This window comes from Ambystoma mexicanum, chromosome 5q (genome assembly GCF_040938575.1).
Source record: "Ambystoma mexicanum isolate Mex_15411 chromosome 5q, UKY_AmexF1_1, whole genome shotgun sequence".
NCBI classification, from domain to species: Eukaryota; Metazoa; Chordata; class Amphibia; order Caudata; family Ambystomatidae; genus Ambystoma; species Ambystoma mexicanum.
In genome coordinates, this window is record NC_090933.1 from 237,894,400 (window position 1) to 237,907,775 (window position 13,376).

The following is a 13,376-nucleotide window of genomic DNA, read 5'->3' on the forward strand; positions in this document are numbered from 1 at the left end:
AGCCAATGCTACTTGCACAAGTTTGCTTTATTTATTGAAAAGTGTCAACATGTAGGTACCAAAAATTGTGATAAAACTTTGCCTCCATTTGACAAAATCCATTGAAACTCTGCACAAACATTCAAGTTTGGGTCTATGATCTTTTTGGAAACATTTGTGCATTTGTGCATTTGTGCAGATTGTGCATAACACCAAAGTTATAACCCATCTCAAAATGTTGAAACCCTCCCTAATTTTGCCCCCTCTTGTCAAAATCCCACCAAACTTTGCAAAAACATTTAACGTTGTATATAAAATGTTTTGCAAACTTGTATGCAGATTCGTCAAACGGCACCACATTTCTAAGCCATTCAAACATTTTGGGCCCTCTCTAATTTTGCCCCTCTTGGCAAAACAGCACCACACTTTGCATTCAATGTTCTGTCTAAAACAATATTGCACCGTTTCATGCAGTTTCATTGAATGGTGCCAAAGTTATAAGCCATACAAAAACTGCTCTTCACTGACCCCAAAATTCAGAAATATGCATGGATATCCTCAAACATTTGTCAAGGTTCCGAGCATCCCAGCAATGTCTCCGAACATCTGAGATGTTTGTGGATGTCAGAGAAGAAAAAACACCAGATTTTCTGCTTTTTCTGGACATATCCATCCCATCCTCATCACCCCTCACCTACCCAGAGTTTGTTTAGTTAGTTTGACAAGTGTAATGTTGTGTTTTTTAATATGTTTTTATCACAATGTATATGGACTACAGGTGCAGTTCACAAATCCAACATGGCAACCGTTACCAAAGCTTTGACGCACCTCATATTTTTTATTGACCAATCATACTATGTCAGCGAAAGTTACGCCTCTCTGATTGGTCCAGAGGTGTCTGTAGATACCGAATCAGGAAGTCAGTCCGCAGACCGATGCAGATGTCACAATTTTTTTCTACCTGCTTTTTGCCCATGTTTCTTTTTAACTACTGAATGGATTTATAACAAATTTGCAAAAGCATGCTTTCAGGACAAGGCAACCGCTCCCGGCGCAAATTTGGTGCAAATCTGTCCAGTCATTTAAGCTGTAGTCATGAACAAAACAAATTCAATGTATATCTATGTAGATTTCAAACGTTTTGGGACCACTCCATAACTTTGCCCCCCCTTGATGAAACTGCACCAAACTTTGGAAAAGCATTCAGAGTATATTTCTTTTGCAAAGTTTGGTGAGGATTCATTGAATGGCGCCAAAGCTATAAGCTGCCCAAAATCTGCTCTTCCTATGGGTTGATCAACTTAACCATAACTACAGGGGTGCTACCTCAGACCCTGTGATATATATATAAATATGTGAAGTTATCAAGCAACGGGATCGTTGCGAAATGCGTCATCTTGCCGCCGTATCCTTTGGAATTTTTGGGAGCCATGGATTTTATGCAATTTTGAATAAAGACGTTTTGTAACTTCCGATTTGGACACCGGTGATGACTATGTACTTGTGATTAGCCTTCTGGAGTGTGACTCAGCATTGCAACTCATCATTACCTCTGTCACCACACTGGCGGGAATAAGAAATGTATCAAACATACAGCGTTGTGTACGCGGACTGCAAGATGTAACCCAGGCAGATGCGACGGAAAGAAATGCCAAAAAATAGATCCTGGAACTCTCTCATCCCACAACATGGCGGATAATATATTGCCACGCGTTCCATCCATGGATCTATGTGAAATATTTGAGTGGAAAATGAACGCGGCCGAAATGATCAAAGTGAAAATCTTCGTAACACTAACATGTTACTTTATTTTTTTTTATTTCTCCCCCATGTTCCATGATATGGAAGCTGGGGACACCCCCGCAAAGGCTAAACCCATAATGCTGAACAAGGGGAGTCAGGGACACCCCTGCAACCCTTGCTGCCCTTGTTCGACATTATGGGATTTCGCATTAACGATCCATTCAACCATTTAATTTCTAAATTTTCAGGCACTTTGCTGTCTGTAACTTAGACTTCTTCAGACAGGATTCTAATCTCTATAACACATAGATCCTCTAAATAAAGCTTTGAATGAAACACATTTCCTGTTCACACAAATGTCATGTGACTAACCTGTGTACTACACTCATCAATGTGGAATAATTCCACCATCTTGGACTAGTGCCTTTCCCATATGATCACATGTAATATATTACAATTATTTCCACACAAATTCACTACTATAATGTGGGTGATTTATATAGTGTGACTTACAAAAAGTAATTCAATGTTCAAAATAATGTATACATCAGAAGGTTTCAAGTGCAAGTGCTAATTTATCTAGAGCTGGATTTTTAATCTGACATTTAATGATCCAGGCTCAAACTCCATGCTATGCGAAAACCAGGTACATATTTAGGTGCAAATAAGCGGGACAGCCGATCCAGTCTCACTCTAAATCTATTATCACAAAACAAGTTCAACACAACAATAAATAACAGAATACATTCCTAAAATACACGTTATCATTATATCATCATTACATTTTTATATTCATATCATGATTATATAACGTGCATGTGCCAAACCTGGTTCCCCCCTAAAAAACACTGTTCCTGAGAGGCATGACAAAGTTCAAATATGACAGCTCATCAATATATCTCCATAATTACTCAGCAATTCACTATACTGAGATAACCCATAATACGAATGGACTGTGGTTAATATGGACATCATAATGTGCACAATATGCAAAAATAACATAAGCAAGTGCAAACTACGCAAGTGCAAATATGCCAATTGGTGTAGACCAACAAAAACAGTACTTGGCGCATATGGTCAACTGATCTGATCCATATACAAGCATCAAATTGAGCAAAAAATGCTAGTGTAATGTTGTGCAGAAATCACAAGTTGGTGCAAAAAGGCACTGGTAAAGTGCAAAATGCCACAAATTACTTTGTGCAAAAATAAAAACATGAAAGAATCTCCTGAATTGTACATCAAACCTCCCAGAAACACAGCACAAGGGGACAAACCAAGTTACATTAAAAACAACAAGTCTTATCAATACAGCATGAATCACTTCCAAATTGTATGCTTCTAAGGATCAGTGCAAGAAAACATATTTCCTCATCTCCACTAAGACCCTTTGGTTTTAAGGATTCAAAACGTATGATAATTTTAGACTCTAATTGTCTAAATTTCCTTTGTCTTGCCTAGGATGATCCGGAATGTGTGCTAGACGAACACATTTCATGCATTTGACATCTCTATTGTGTTTTTCCATAAAGTGCATAGTCATTGGACACCTGATGTCTGCATTTTGTATTGCACAATAGTGCAGTAAAATTCTCAATTTGAGTGATCCTTTTGTGGAGCCTATTATCCACATGTACATTCGATAATATAAACAACAAATCTCATTAGGCAAGTTATCTTATGTTTAAAAGTCCCCAATTTACCATCACTGATCATGATATCAGATTTTTTCAAAACAAAATCATACATCTTACAGTGATTAGACTTAAAGAAGCCCTTGGTTCCATTTTTTCTCTTCAGTCAATTGCCAATCACTGGGCCAGTCAGGAATGAGTTGGGAGCCAATGACGTTTTTAGGCAAGGCGCTTCAGAGAAAGTTACCTGAGGAAATGAGCTCAATGCCTCTTTTAGGTCCCAGTCAGATAATAGGATGGGCTAATATTTGGAAAAGATGGACTTGACACTCTTGGCCTGATGGGTATAAGCTGTTATGAATCCTACTTCATCCTTCTCAGGCTTCTTTTAACTGTTTTCAAAAGTTCTTTTCTATTTTCATGTTTTGCTTTCTCAAATGCAATTTCTACATTCTTCACTGAAAAGCGCTTTTCAAGAAACGTTCTTTTATGTATTGGGACTCTGAAAAAATGTATCTCAGTGGAGCAATTCTGCCTTGTGCCTTGCCCTTAAAAATTCTCCATCGTGAATAGATTTCACTAAGGGAACACTAAGGGAACAGGATGATGGCTAGATGCCTGAAGTGTCACATCAGCGCTTGTTGGCTTTCTAATTAATTTGAGGTCTGTATATTGTTAAACATGTCAAAATTGACATCTAGAAAGGTTAATTCTTCAGTACTACTCTCAATGGTAAATTTGCGGTTCATCTCATTGTTCTTCAAACATGATATATGTTCAACCAATTTTTCTTATGACCCATCCCAAATAAGGAATACATCGTCGATGAACCTATACTAAACTACCACATGTTTACCATAATCATCATAATTCTCTGCCCATACAGTAGTTTGTTCCCACCACCCCATATATAGATTGGCATATGTAGGTGCCATACATGATCCCATGGCTCTTCTCTGGGTTTGCTCAAAAAGTTGTTTGTCAAACATAAAGACATTATGTTCTAAACAAAACTAAGATAATCAAAAGCATCTCATTCTGTTGTCTAAAACGTACTGAATGTGTATCTAAAAATATGGACAAACTTTAAGACCGAAACAATGTTCTATAAAGCTATTGTCAGAATCCAGATTTTGCCCACTGAGTGTAGCCGTAGAATTCTTCCTATCAATGTACCCCTATAAATGAAATATACATGTAGAGGAGTCTAGTAATGGGAAGATGGAACAACACACGAACCTCAGGAACTTTAAAGGACAAGAACAAGGTGTCAAACTCTTGATCTTGTAAGAGCACTCAGAATCATGAAAAATAAATCAGAGGTCTGACCTTAATGGAGTATTTGCAGAGTTGTCTTCTGAGTGTGGGTGGTAGGGAGAATGCCCTGTGCATGTTTGTACTTGGAACCTATGAAAGAGAGCAATGACTGTATAAGTGCTTGCTATAGAAGAATACTGTAGTGGTAAATTAGGATAGTACACAAGGCTTACCATGGGATGTGTGCAATGGTTCAGAATCGAGCGGAAAATGGTCCAAGGGAAAACACTCTGTGTACTTCTCCAAACAATCCTAACCACGATGGCACGAGGACACCTACAACGGTGTAAGTCTCTAGGCCTTGACTTTTCTCAGTCCCGAGGGCACGAGGACGCCTAGCGACTTGCGCCAATATGGAAGACTCTAGTCTTTAAGCACAACGTTTGGCAGAAGTACAGTGGAGCATCTTCAGGGGAAGTTTCCGTGTTTCCAGGTAATCCAGGTAATCTGTTCCGAGTAGGCATTGTGCGAGAAATAACAGTTCCAAAACGTTTTGCAGAAGAGTGAAGGTTGAGCAGTCCTGGTCGGGAGGTTGCGGGCAAAAAACAGAGGCAGGAAGTATCGAGTGTTCTCAATCCGTAAACAGTCTGAGTTTCGTTACACAGTAAAGAAGATCTGGACACAAGGATTAGGCAAGTCAAGGTCGTAAGGAGATTCAAGGTTCAGGCAACGAGGAAAAATCAAGCTATTCAAAGTGTACAAAAGTCACAATTCTTTTGAAATCAGAAGCAGTGAGTTGTAGGAACCAGGAGGATAAGTACCCTTAGGCACGTCAGCCTTGCTGTGTCCGCCCTTTACACGTGACGTACGGCCTGCGTTCCATGGACACCACAGTCACCATGGCAACCTCCAATTGTATGGTATTCAAGACCAAGGATGTGCATGAGTTGGAAAAGCAGCGCTTACATGAGCGGAACTAATGTGGAACACACTGTTTGAATGCCTGACCCCAGTATGACTCCCGCCATGTATGTATGGAAACGTGGCAGGATGAGTGAGAGACCATTTAAGGTGGGCTTTCCTAGACGTAATCTGACAGGTATACAAAGACACCACATCTAAGGAAACCAACATATAAGTGGTTTATTGAGAAGATCAGAGGTGTCTCTTTTATACGAGGTCAGACTTTGCACAAAGGGTTGAAAAAAGGATTCAAGAAACTTAGACCTGGTTTCCAAAAGGCTCTTCATTGATGAGACTATTGGTCTCCTTGGTGGTCTCATTGTGTCTTTGTGAATTGATGGTAGTAAATATAATATCTGAGTTACTGGATCATCTGTTTTAAGAAAGAACTATTCATTTGGATCAAGCAATTCCTTGTCATGCTAGCCTTTCAATAACGACTCGCTCTCATTTTTGAACTCTTGAAGTATCTCTTCATTCACTGGACAATAACAGTTGGCATCTAGTAGCTGTCTATTTGCTTACGCCAGACATAATTTCTTATCCCACAGTACCATACCTCCTTCCTTGTTGGTGGGGTGAATTACTATATTGTCATTGTACTGTAGGGTTTGTATGGCTTCTCTCTGGCCAAAGGAGAGATTGGTGCGGTTATGTCTAGAATGTGTGGGTAACTTTTTGCAATCTTTTAGTACCATCTCTTCAAAAACTTCAATGGGGCCATTCACAATATTAGGGCAAAACCTGGATTTGCATTTAATGCCACTTTTGGTGCTTAAGTCAGTGTCAATGCCAAATGTATTGTGCAGTGCTTCATTATGAAGTTAGCTCTGTGTACCAATGCCAACGATGTCATCCTACAAATCTGCTAGACATGTAAGATGTGTAAGATCTTTAACAGTCAATGGATGAATTGCTTTTGTCATACTCAACTCTTGAAGAAGCGTCTGAAACTTGAGTGGCATAAAACTTAATTTGAGTTTCCGCACAAATTTAAACATATCAATTCTAGAATTGATGAAGTCAAAGATGTTGTTGGGACAGTAGGATAAACCTAATTTTAGGACTGATTCCTCCATGGGTGTTATTATCCTAGAAGTGATGTTGTAAATCTTAATTTCTAACTCCTGGTCCCCCGTCCTTGACCTCTCAACCTCTGGCCTCTCACCAAACGGGTCGTGTGAGATGTTGTTTCTCTGAGGGTCGTTGTCCCCTCCTTGTCTTGGCATTTAGTTTCTTCCTCCTCTTGCTCTCCCCCTTGTAGATGGTCTGCCTCTGCCCTTTGTGAGAAACCTGAGGGTATTCTCACTCCTAAGCTCCTTGTATCCTCTGCGCAGGTGGTCAGGGAAAGGCCTTCACTTTTGGATCTGGACCTTGGGGGTGGAGAAGGGAGGTTGGATCACCTGGGTGGAGGGTCTGTAGGGACTGGGAGTGGGGTGCCCTTTGGTGAGTCATGGTATCCACCATTCCCTAGTGAAAGTTAACCCAACCCTTCCCCAACCTTTATGGTCTTTTGTATGCCAGCACCCATCCTTTCTCCACAATTGACATTCGACAGTACTGAGATGAGGAAGATGCCTGCTAAGAGCAGTGAAGGTCAGGCATGTCCTTTTAAGTGTGGTGAGGCAAGGTTCAGTAATCATCCACACCTCCAGCCTGTCAAAGGGCTGCAGGTGTATAAATGGAGCCGTGCCCAGTCGAAAAGGGGATGACAGGAGAAGGACCAGGAGGCCGGTGCATGCAGCAGAGAACCTGACAGTACGACATGGGAGCTGGGACTCCCTGGAGCAGATTGGAAAATACAAATGGAACCATGCAGGAAGGCTGCCCCTTTCCTTTCTAGTTATCGTGCTTGCTCCCCTCTGGCAGAGGACCAACCCAGGAGTGTCTGAGGGTCAGGAACTGGAGCCCCGACACTAAAGGAAGAAGGCTGTGTGATCTGCTGTGCAGCCCAAACTCCTAAAGTGACCAGTCAGTGTCTGCTGATTGAGAAACCCAGTGCACGCATGAGTGAACTTGAAAATTTCCTGAAAACTTTGTATCGGAGCGGCTGCGTGCTGAGGATTAGTACATTTTCTAAAGTCTCTGATCAGTTCATTTGTCAATTATCAAACAAAGAGGAAATACTATGTATTGGAGTGGTCACTTGTAGCAAGAGACACGTTTCCGAAGGCCTCCGGACATTGAACTATTCAATTAAAGTGAAACTAACAACTATTGAACCACAGAAAAAGGGGAAATGAACCTAAGCAGGAGAGATCATTATTAAATACCGAACTGAACTAAAACCTTGTGACCAAACAGAATTTAAACAGCTGGAATACAAAAAGAGAAAAGGAAGTTTAAATCCAGGCAAGTCATCATATATTTAAGTGCTAAAATGAATATAATTCTCAACAGACCACAGTATGCTGAAATCTAATATGACTGTAAAAGAGCAGGCAAACAAAGGATACTGAAGCCTGGTTTACAGTGACATGCTCAACCTGAGTGAAGGCTACAAATTATCTGAACAAATATTTCAAAATAACATTGACTGAACTGTGGAGAAAAGGATATTATGTGTTTCTTTTCTTTTGAACGATATCCAGTGATGTTACTGAAAAAGAAATACTGAATGAATTTTTACTGAAGAAATACTGAAAAATGTATATATATGGGGTAAGAGATTGAAAGGGGTGGGGGGTGTTTGGGTGGGTTTAGAAATGTAGGGAAACAGGTAGTTTGGGTGGACCCTCCCAATTTAAAAAGAAAATCTATGTTTCTTTTTTTTCTGTAAAAGTTGATTCGGTAAAAATAACTTTGGTAACATCACATGGAACCTTTTGAACTGTGTCATTTGAAACTTGGGGAAGGGAACCCTGAGTACTGACCAGGAACATTTCACTTCCAGGTTGTTTGAACTGTGTATTTTGGAACTTGGGTCCTGACCAAAAGCATTTAATTTCAAGGTTATTTGAATTGTGGGAATGTGAATTTAAGGAAGGAAACCCAGAGTCCTGCCTTGGGGAAGGAAACCCAGAGACCTGAAAAAGACTATTGCACCCTAAATCCAAGAAAGGAGATTCTGAGACTGTTTCTGTGCTGCACTATTTTATACTTGGGGAAGGGAGCTGAAAGAAAGCTGGGAGCTGGAAGAAGTTCAGAACTTTATGTTGAACACTGTTTCTTTTGGTTGCTGACATCCCTATACATGATATATTAGTTGTGAAGGCAAGATAGGTTTTTGACACAAACAGATTCCTAAGTTGAACTATTTGACTCAAAACTTTCCTTAGTTTTGTTTAGGTAGGGAAATCCCACCTTAGCATAGGGCATGTTAGGCCTTTTTCCATCCTGACATTTAAGTTAATAAAATTGATTGTTTTTGAAATCTATTGTCTGTGTCCTTCTTCATGATGCCTTTACACTTTTCTCTCTGTTCTGCTGTCTAGATGGAGCAGTTTGAATTCTTCTAAAAAATTAAGCCAAGTAGGTCTTACTTCCAAGTCTTTTGTCTCTACACCTCAGAACTACTGGCTTCTTCAGTGAAAGGATCAGTAGTTGTGGCAAGGGTTTTGGGTAAATGTATCTGGTCTTTAATATGTAAAGGAAATTGGAATATACACGGGATACATTACTCACTGTAATCGTAATTTCTGATGCTTGTATCGGCTCAGATTCACATGCTGTGTTTAGGCCGAAATTTAGTGGAAGCTGCAGAGTATTACAGTTGTTGTTTTCGAATCTCGAAAAGGGAAGTCGAACAGGGCGGGCCAGTAATACTATCCCTAGTGTAATGTCCACTGTACCCATGAGCCCTAACGTGTCGGGATCCCTCAGATTGTTATTTTTTTACATGCGGTAGCATGAGGTGTAGCATGAGTATAGTTGTATCTAAGCAGATACGTATCAGACAAGCTCATAGGCATTCATGCGCCTTCTCTACGAGGGGAGGAAGGGTGGGTCGCATGTGAATCTAAGCAGAAACAAGCATCAGAAACATGATTACGGTGAGTAATGTATTCCTTCTGAGGCTTGTGGAATCTGCTTAGATCACATGCTGTGCATAGATTAGCGAGCAGTGGAAGAAGAAGGAGGTGGGATGTGAGAAGGTTCATGAGTGAATAAATGTCTTAGAACCGCTTGTCCCACTTGTGTATCTGCCTTGGAATGAGTGTCAATGCAGTAGTGCTGAGCAAAAGTATGTATTGAGCTCCATGTAGCTGCTTTGCAAATACTGTCTAAGGGGACATTTGCAATGAAAGCCAGAGTGGCTCCAGTACCTCTTGTGGAGTGGGCCCTTGGCGTAAAAGGCAGAGTTTTATTTGATAGGGAATAGCACAGTTGGATACATCTGACTATCCACCAAGATATGGCATTTTTAGAGATGCAGTCACCTTCTCTGCCTGGCGCTATGGAGACAAACAGTTGATCTGTTTTTCTTAGCGGTCTGGTCTTGTCTACGTAGTAGAGGACCGTTCTCCTCACATCTAGTGTGTGGGGTTTAACCTCAGTTGAGCTATTGGGTTCCTGGAAGAAAGCCGGTAGCTCGATTGACTGGTTTACATGAAATTTGGAGATGAATTTAGGTGAGAACCTAGTAAGAGTACCTAAAACCAGCTTGTCTTTGTGTACAACAAAGAAAGGATCCTGCACTGACAATGCTTGAATTCCACTAACCTTCTTATGGAAGTGATAGCCACTAAGAAGGCTGTCTTATAAGTCAGGTGTTTGAGACTAGACTTGTGCATAGGCTTGAAAGGGGGTCCCATGAGCTTAGCGAGTACCACATTAAGGTTCCAACCTGGCGGCGGGTTAGAAATTGGAGGATGGAATCTCTTTACCCCTTCCATAAAAGCCTTGATGACTGGTACTTTCCACCATAAGACCTTATTATGAGAGGTCATGTGGGCTGACAAAGCTGCCAGGTGGACTTTTAGGGAGTTAAAGACTAACCCTGCATCTAGCAAATGGAGCATTATAAGTTAGAATGTGGGATGGAGTACATTCTATGGGGTTGATGTGGTTAGCCTGGCAGCAAATTATGAATCTCCTCCATTTGTCAAAGTAACAGTGCCTAGTGTTTGGTTTTCTTGATTCTTTCAAGATATCCATGTATCTCGGTGGCTGGTTGAGATGTCCGAACTCTATGACCTCAGGAGCCATGCTGCCAAGTTCATTGATTGCGGCTGCACTGTTAGTCCTTCGTGCTGGGTGAGTAGGTTGTACTGGCACGGGAGTTTGATGGGATCACACATTGCCAGTTTGTGCAGATGTGGATATCACGGTTGTCTTGTCCACATAGGAGCAACTAGGATAAGCGTCATCGGTTCCTTGTGTATTTTGTTCACCACCTTCCTCATGAGAGGGAAAAGCGTAAGCAAATTTCTCTGACCAGTTCATCCATAGGGCGTTCCCCTTGGAGCCTGGCTGGGCGAACCTAGACGCGAAGTCTGGGCATTGACTCTTTTCGCTTGTGGCGAATAAGTCTATGGTTGGGAAACCCCATTGAGAGAAGAGGTGTTCTACGACCTCTTTGTGCAGACACCACTCGTGTTCTTCTGGTAGGGGATCTCTGCTCAATGAGTCTGCAAGAGAGTCGAGTTCCCCTGGAACATGTTGTGCTGACAGGAAAATCTTCCGTCTGAGTGTCCATTTCCAAATTTGCTGTGCAAGCTTGGACAGATTTGGAGAACGTGTAGCCCCCTGTTTGTTGATATAAAACATCGCAGTGAGGCTGTCGGTTAGGATCTGCATCAATAGGTTTGTTAAATGGGGTTCGAATGCCTGAAGGGCTTAGAATACTGCCAGAAGTTGCAGCAGATTGATGTGGTTCTGAGCTACAGTACGAGACCACAGACCCTGAGCTGTGTGGTGAAGGTAGTGAGCCCCCCACCCTGCCAGTGAGGCTTATGTTGTGATACCCGTCTGTACCTCTGGATCGTAGAAAGGTTTCCCTTTCGTTAGATTCTCTCTCGTCCATCAGCGAAGAAGTGTTGGTGAAACGACCACTAGATCGTCCTACTGGCCACTTGCCTGAGACCACTGTTTTGCCAACCACTCCTGCGTGGGACGCATGTACAGGCGCACGTGAAGAACCAGGTAAATGCAAGATGCCATCATGCCTATTAAACGCATAGCTTTGTGCACCCTTATCTGGCGGCCGGTCTGATAATGTAGTATTTGCAGTAACAAGTTTTTTACTCTTTCATCTGATGAAAAGACCAACCCCTCTTCTGTGTTTAAGACAGCTCCTAAGAACTGTTTTGTATTGCTTGGCACTAGGCTTTTTTCTCGTTGATGGAGAAGCCCAATTGAAAGAGGAGGTTGATTGTTCTTTGAATGTTTAGTCTGCAAATTAGGGGTGATTCCCCTGTAATAAGCCAGTCGTCCATGTATGCTACACTGGGATTGCCTGCCTGCGCAGGTGCGCTGCCACCCCGGCCAGTACCTTTGTGAATACCCTTGGAGCAGAGGTTATTCCAAAGGGTAGCACCTTGAATTGGTAGTGCTGGATTGCTATCTTGAAAAGCAAGAATATTCTGTGCGCTGGGAACATTGAAATATGAAAATAGGCATCTTTCATATTCAGTGTTGCCATGTAATCCCCCCCTTTTAGTAGAGGAATTACCTCTTGTAGCGTAGCCATGCAGAACTTTTGTGGCTTGACATACTTGTTTGCAGGGCGCAAATCTAATACAGGGTGCATTGTTAGATCTTTCTTTAGCACAAGGAAGTAAGTTGAATAAATGCCCCTGTTTACCTGGTTGGCCGGGACGACTTTTATGGCGGCCTTTGATAGAATTGTGGCTATCTCTTCTAGAAGGATACGCTGATGTTCTTCTGAGTGGATTTTCTGTCGTGGGGGTGGTTGTGGGGACGTTGGAGTAGTTCTACACAGTATCCACCTGCCTAAGGTGATTCCCTCTCATGCGTGGGTGAAGTTGGAAATGCGTCCTCCTACTAAAGAAGCATGGCAGGGCACCTGAAGAGGAATGTCACTTGCTCCGAGGTGGTGTGCCACCTCGAGGAAAGGCCTCTGCCCCGACCATGACCTTTGCCTTGTCCTCTGGGATATCCCTGGGAGGATTGGCTTTGATTATTCCCCCAGGTGGAACCCTGGCCTTGATAGTAGCTGGATCCTCGTTAAGAGTTTTGGCCTCGAAAACTACGAAATTTCCCATTACCTCTTTGACCAGAAGGCTTGTTAGTGAGCTGACCTAAAGATTTAAGAGTGTCATACTCGTCCTTTGCTGTTTTAAGTGCCTCTTCAACGGCTTTACCGAAGAGCATGTTAGGTTCCACTGGCATGTTGATTAGCGTGGCCTGCATTTCCGGTCTATAATCTAACTTGCGCAGCCATGCATGCCTCTTAATAACAGTCCCTTGCACAATGACTCTTATGGCATTGTCCGCCGCGTACATATTTGATTTAAGGAGACAGCTAGACACCGCCCTTCCATCTGCAGCCACTTGTGCTCTACTGGGATTTGAGTGGCTCTGGGGCAGACGAATGTAATGCAGACATTTCTTTCCACTTGTGGCAGTTATAACTAGCCAAGAGAATTGCATTGTTCGCTATCCTGTTCTGATAGACCGCAGATGAAGCGACCTGTCTGCCCATGGCATAGATCTTTTTGCTCTCCTTATCAGGTGGTGGCTTGGAGGAAGCAAGAGGTGTACCTGCTCTCTTTCTAGTTGGCGTGACAACTAAGGAGTCTGGTTTTAGTTAGCCTCTGATATATAAAGGGTCCGACGGTGCAGGCCTGAATAATTTCTCCACTTGTGGGTTTACGGCCCGTGTGAGATTGGGGGCTT

General features: G+C 42.1%; 1 protein-coding gene across 1 annotated transcript in view; it reads right to left on the reverse strand.

Moving 5' to 3' along the window:
• LOC138498247 (uncharacterized) overlaps positions 1–12,983 on the reverse strand; it is a 107,976-nt gene extending 94,993 nt beyond the window's left edge. Inside the window, exon 1 of the mRNA XM_069622099.1 lies at positions 12,746–12,983. Coding sequence (XP_069478200.1) covers positions 12,746–12,983 — 238 coding nt within the window. The remainder of the gene's footprint in view (positions 1–12,745) is intronic.
• Positions 12,984–13,376: the final 393 nt, after the last annotated feature.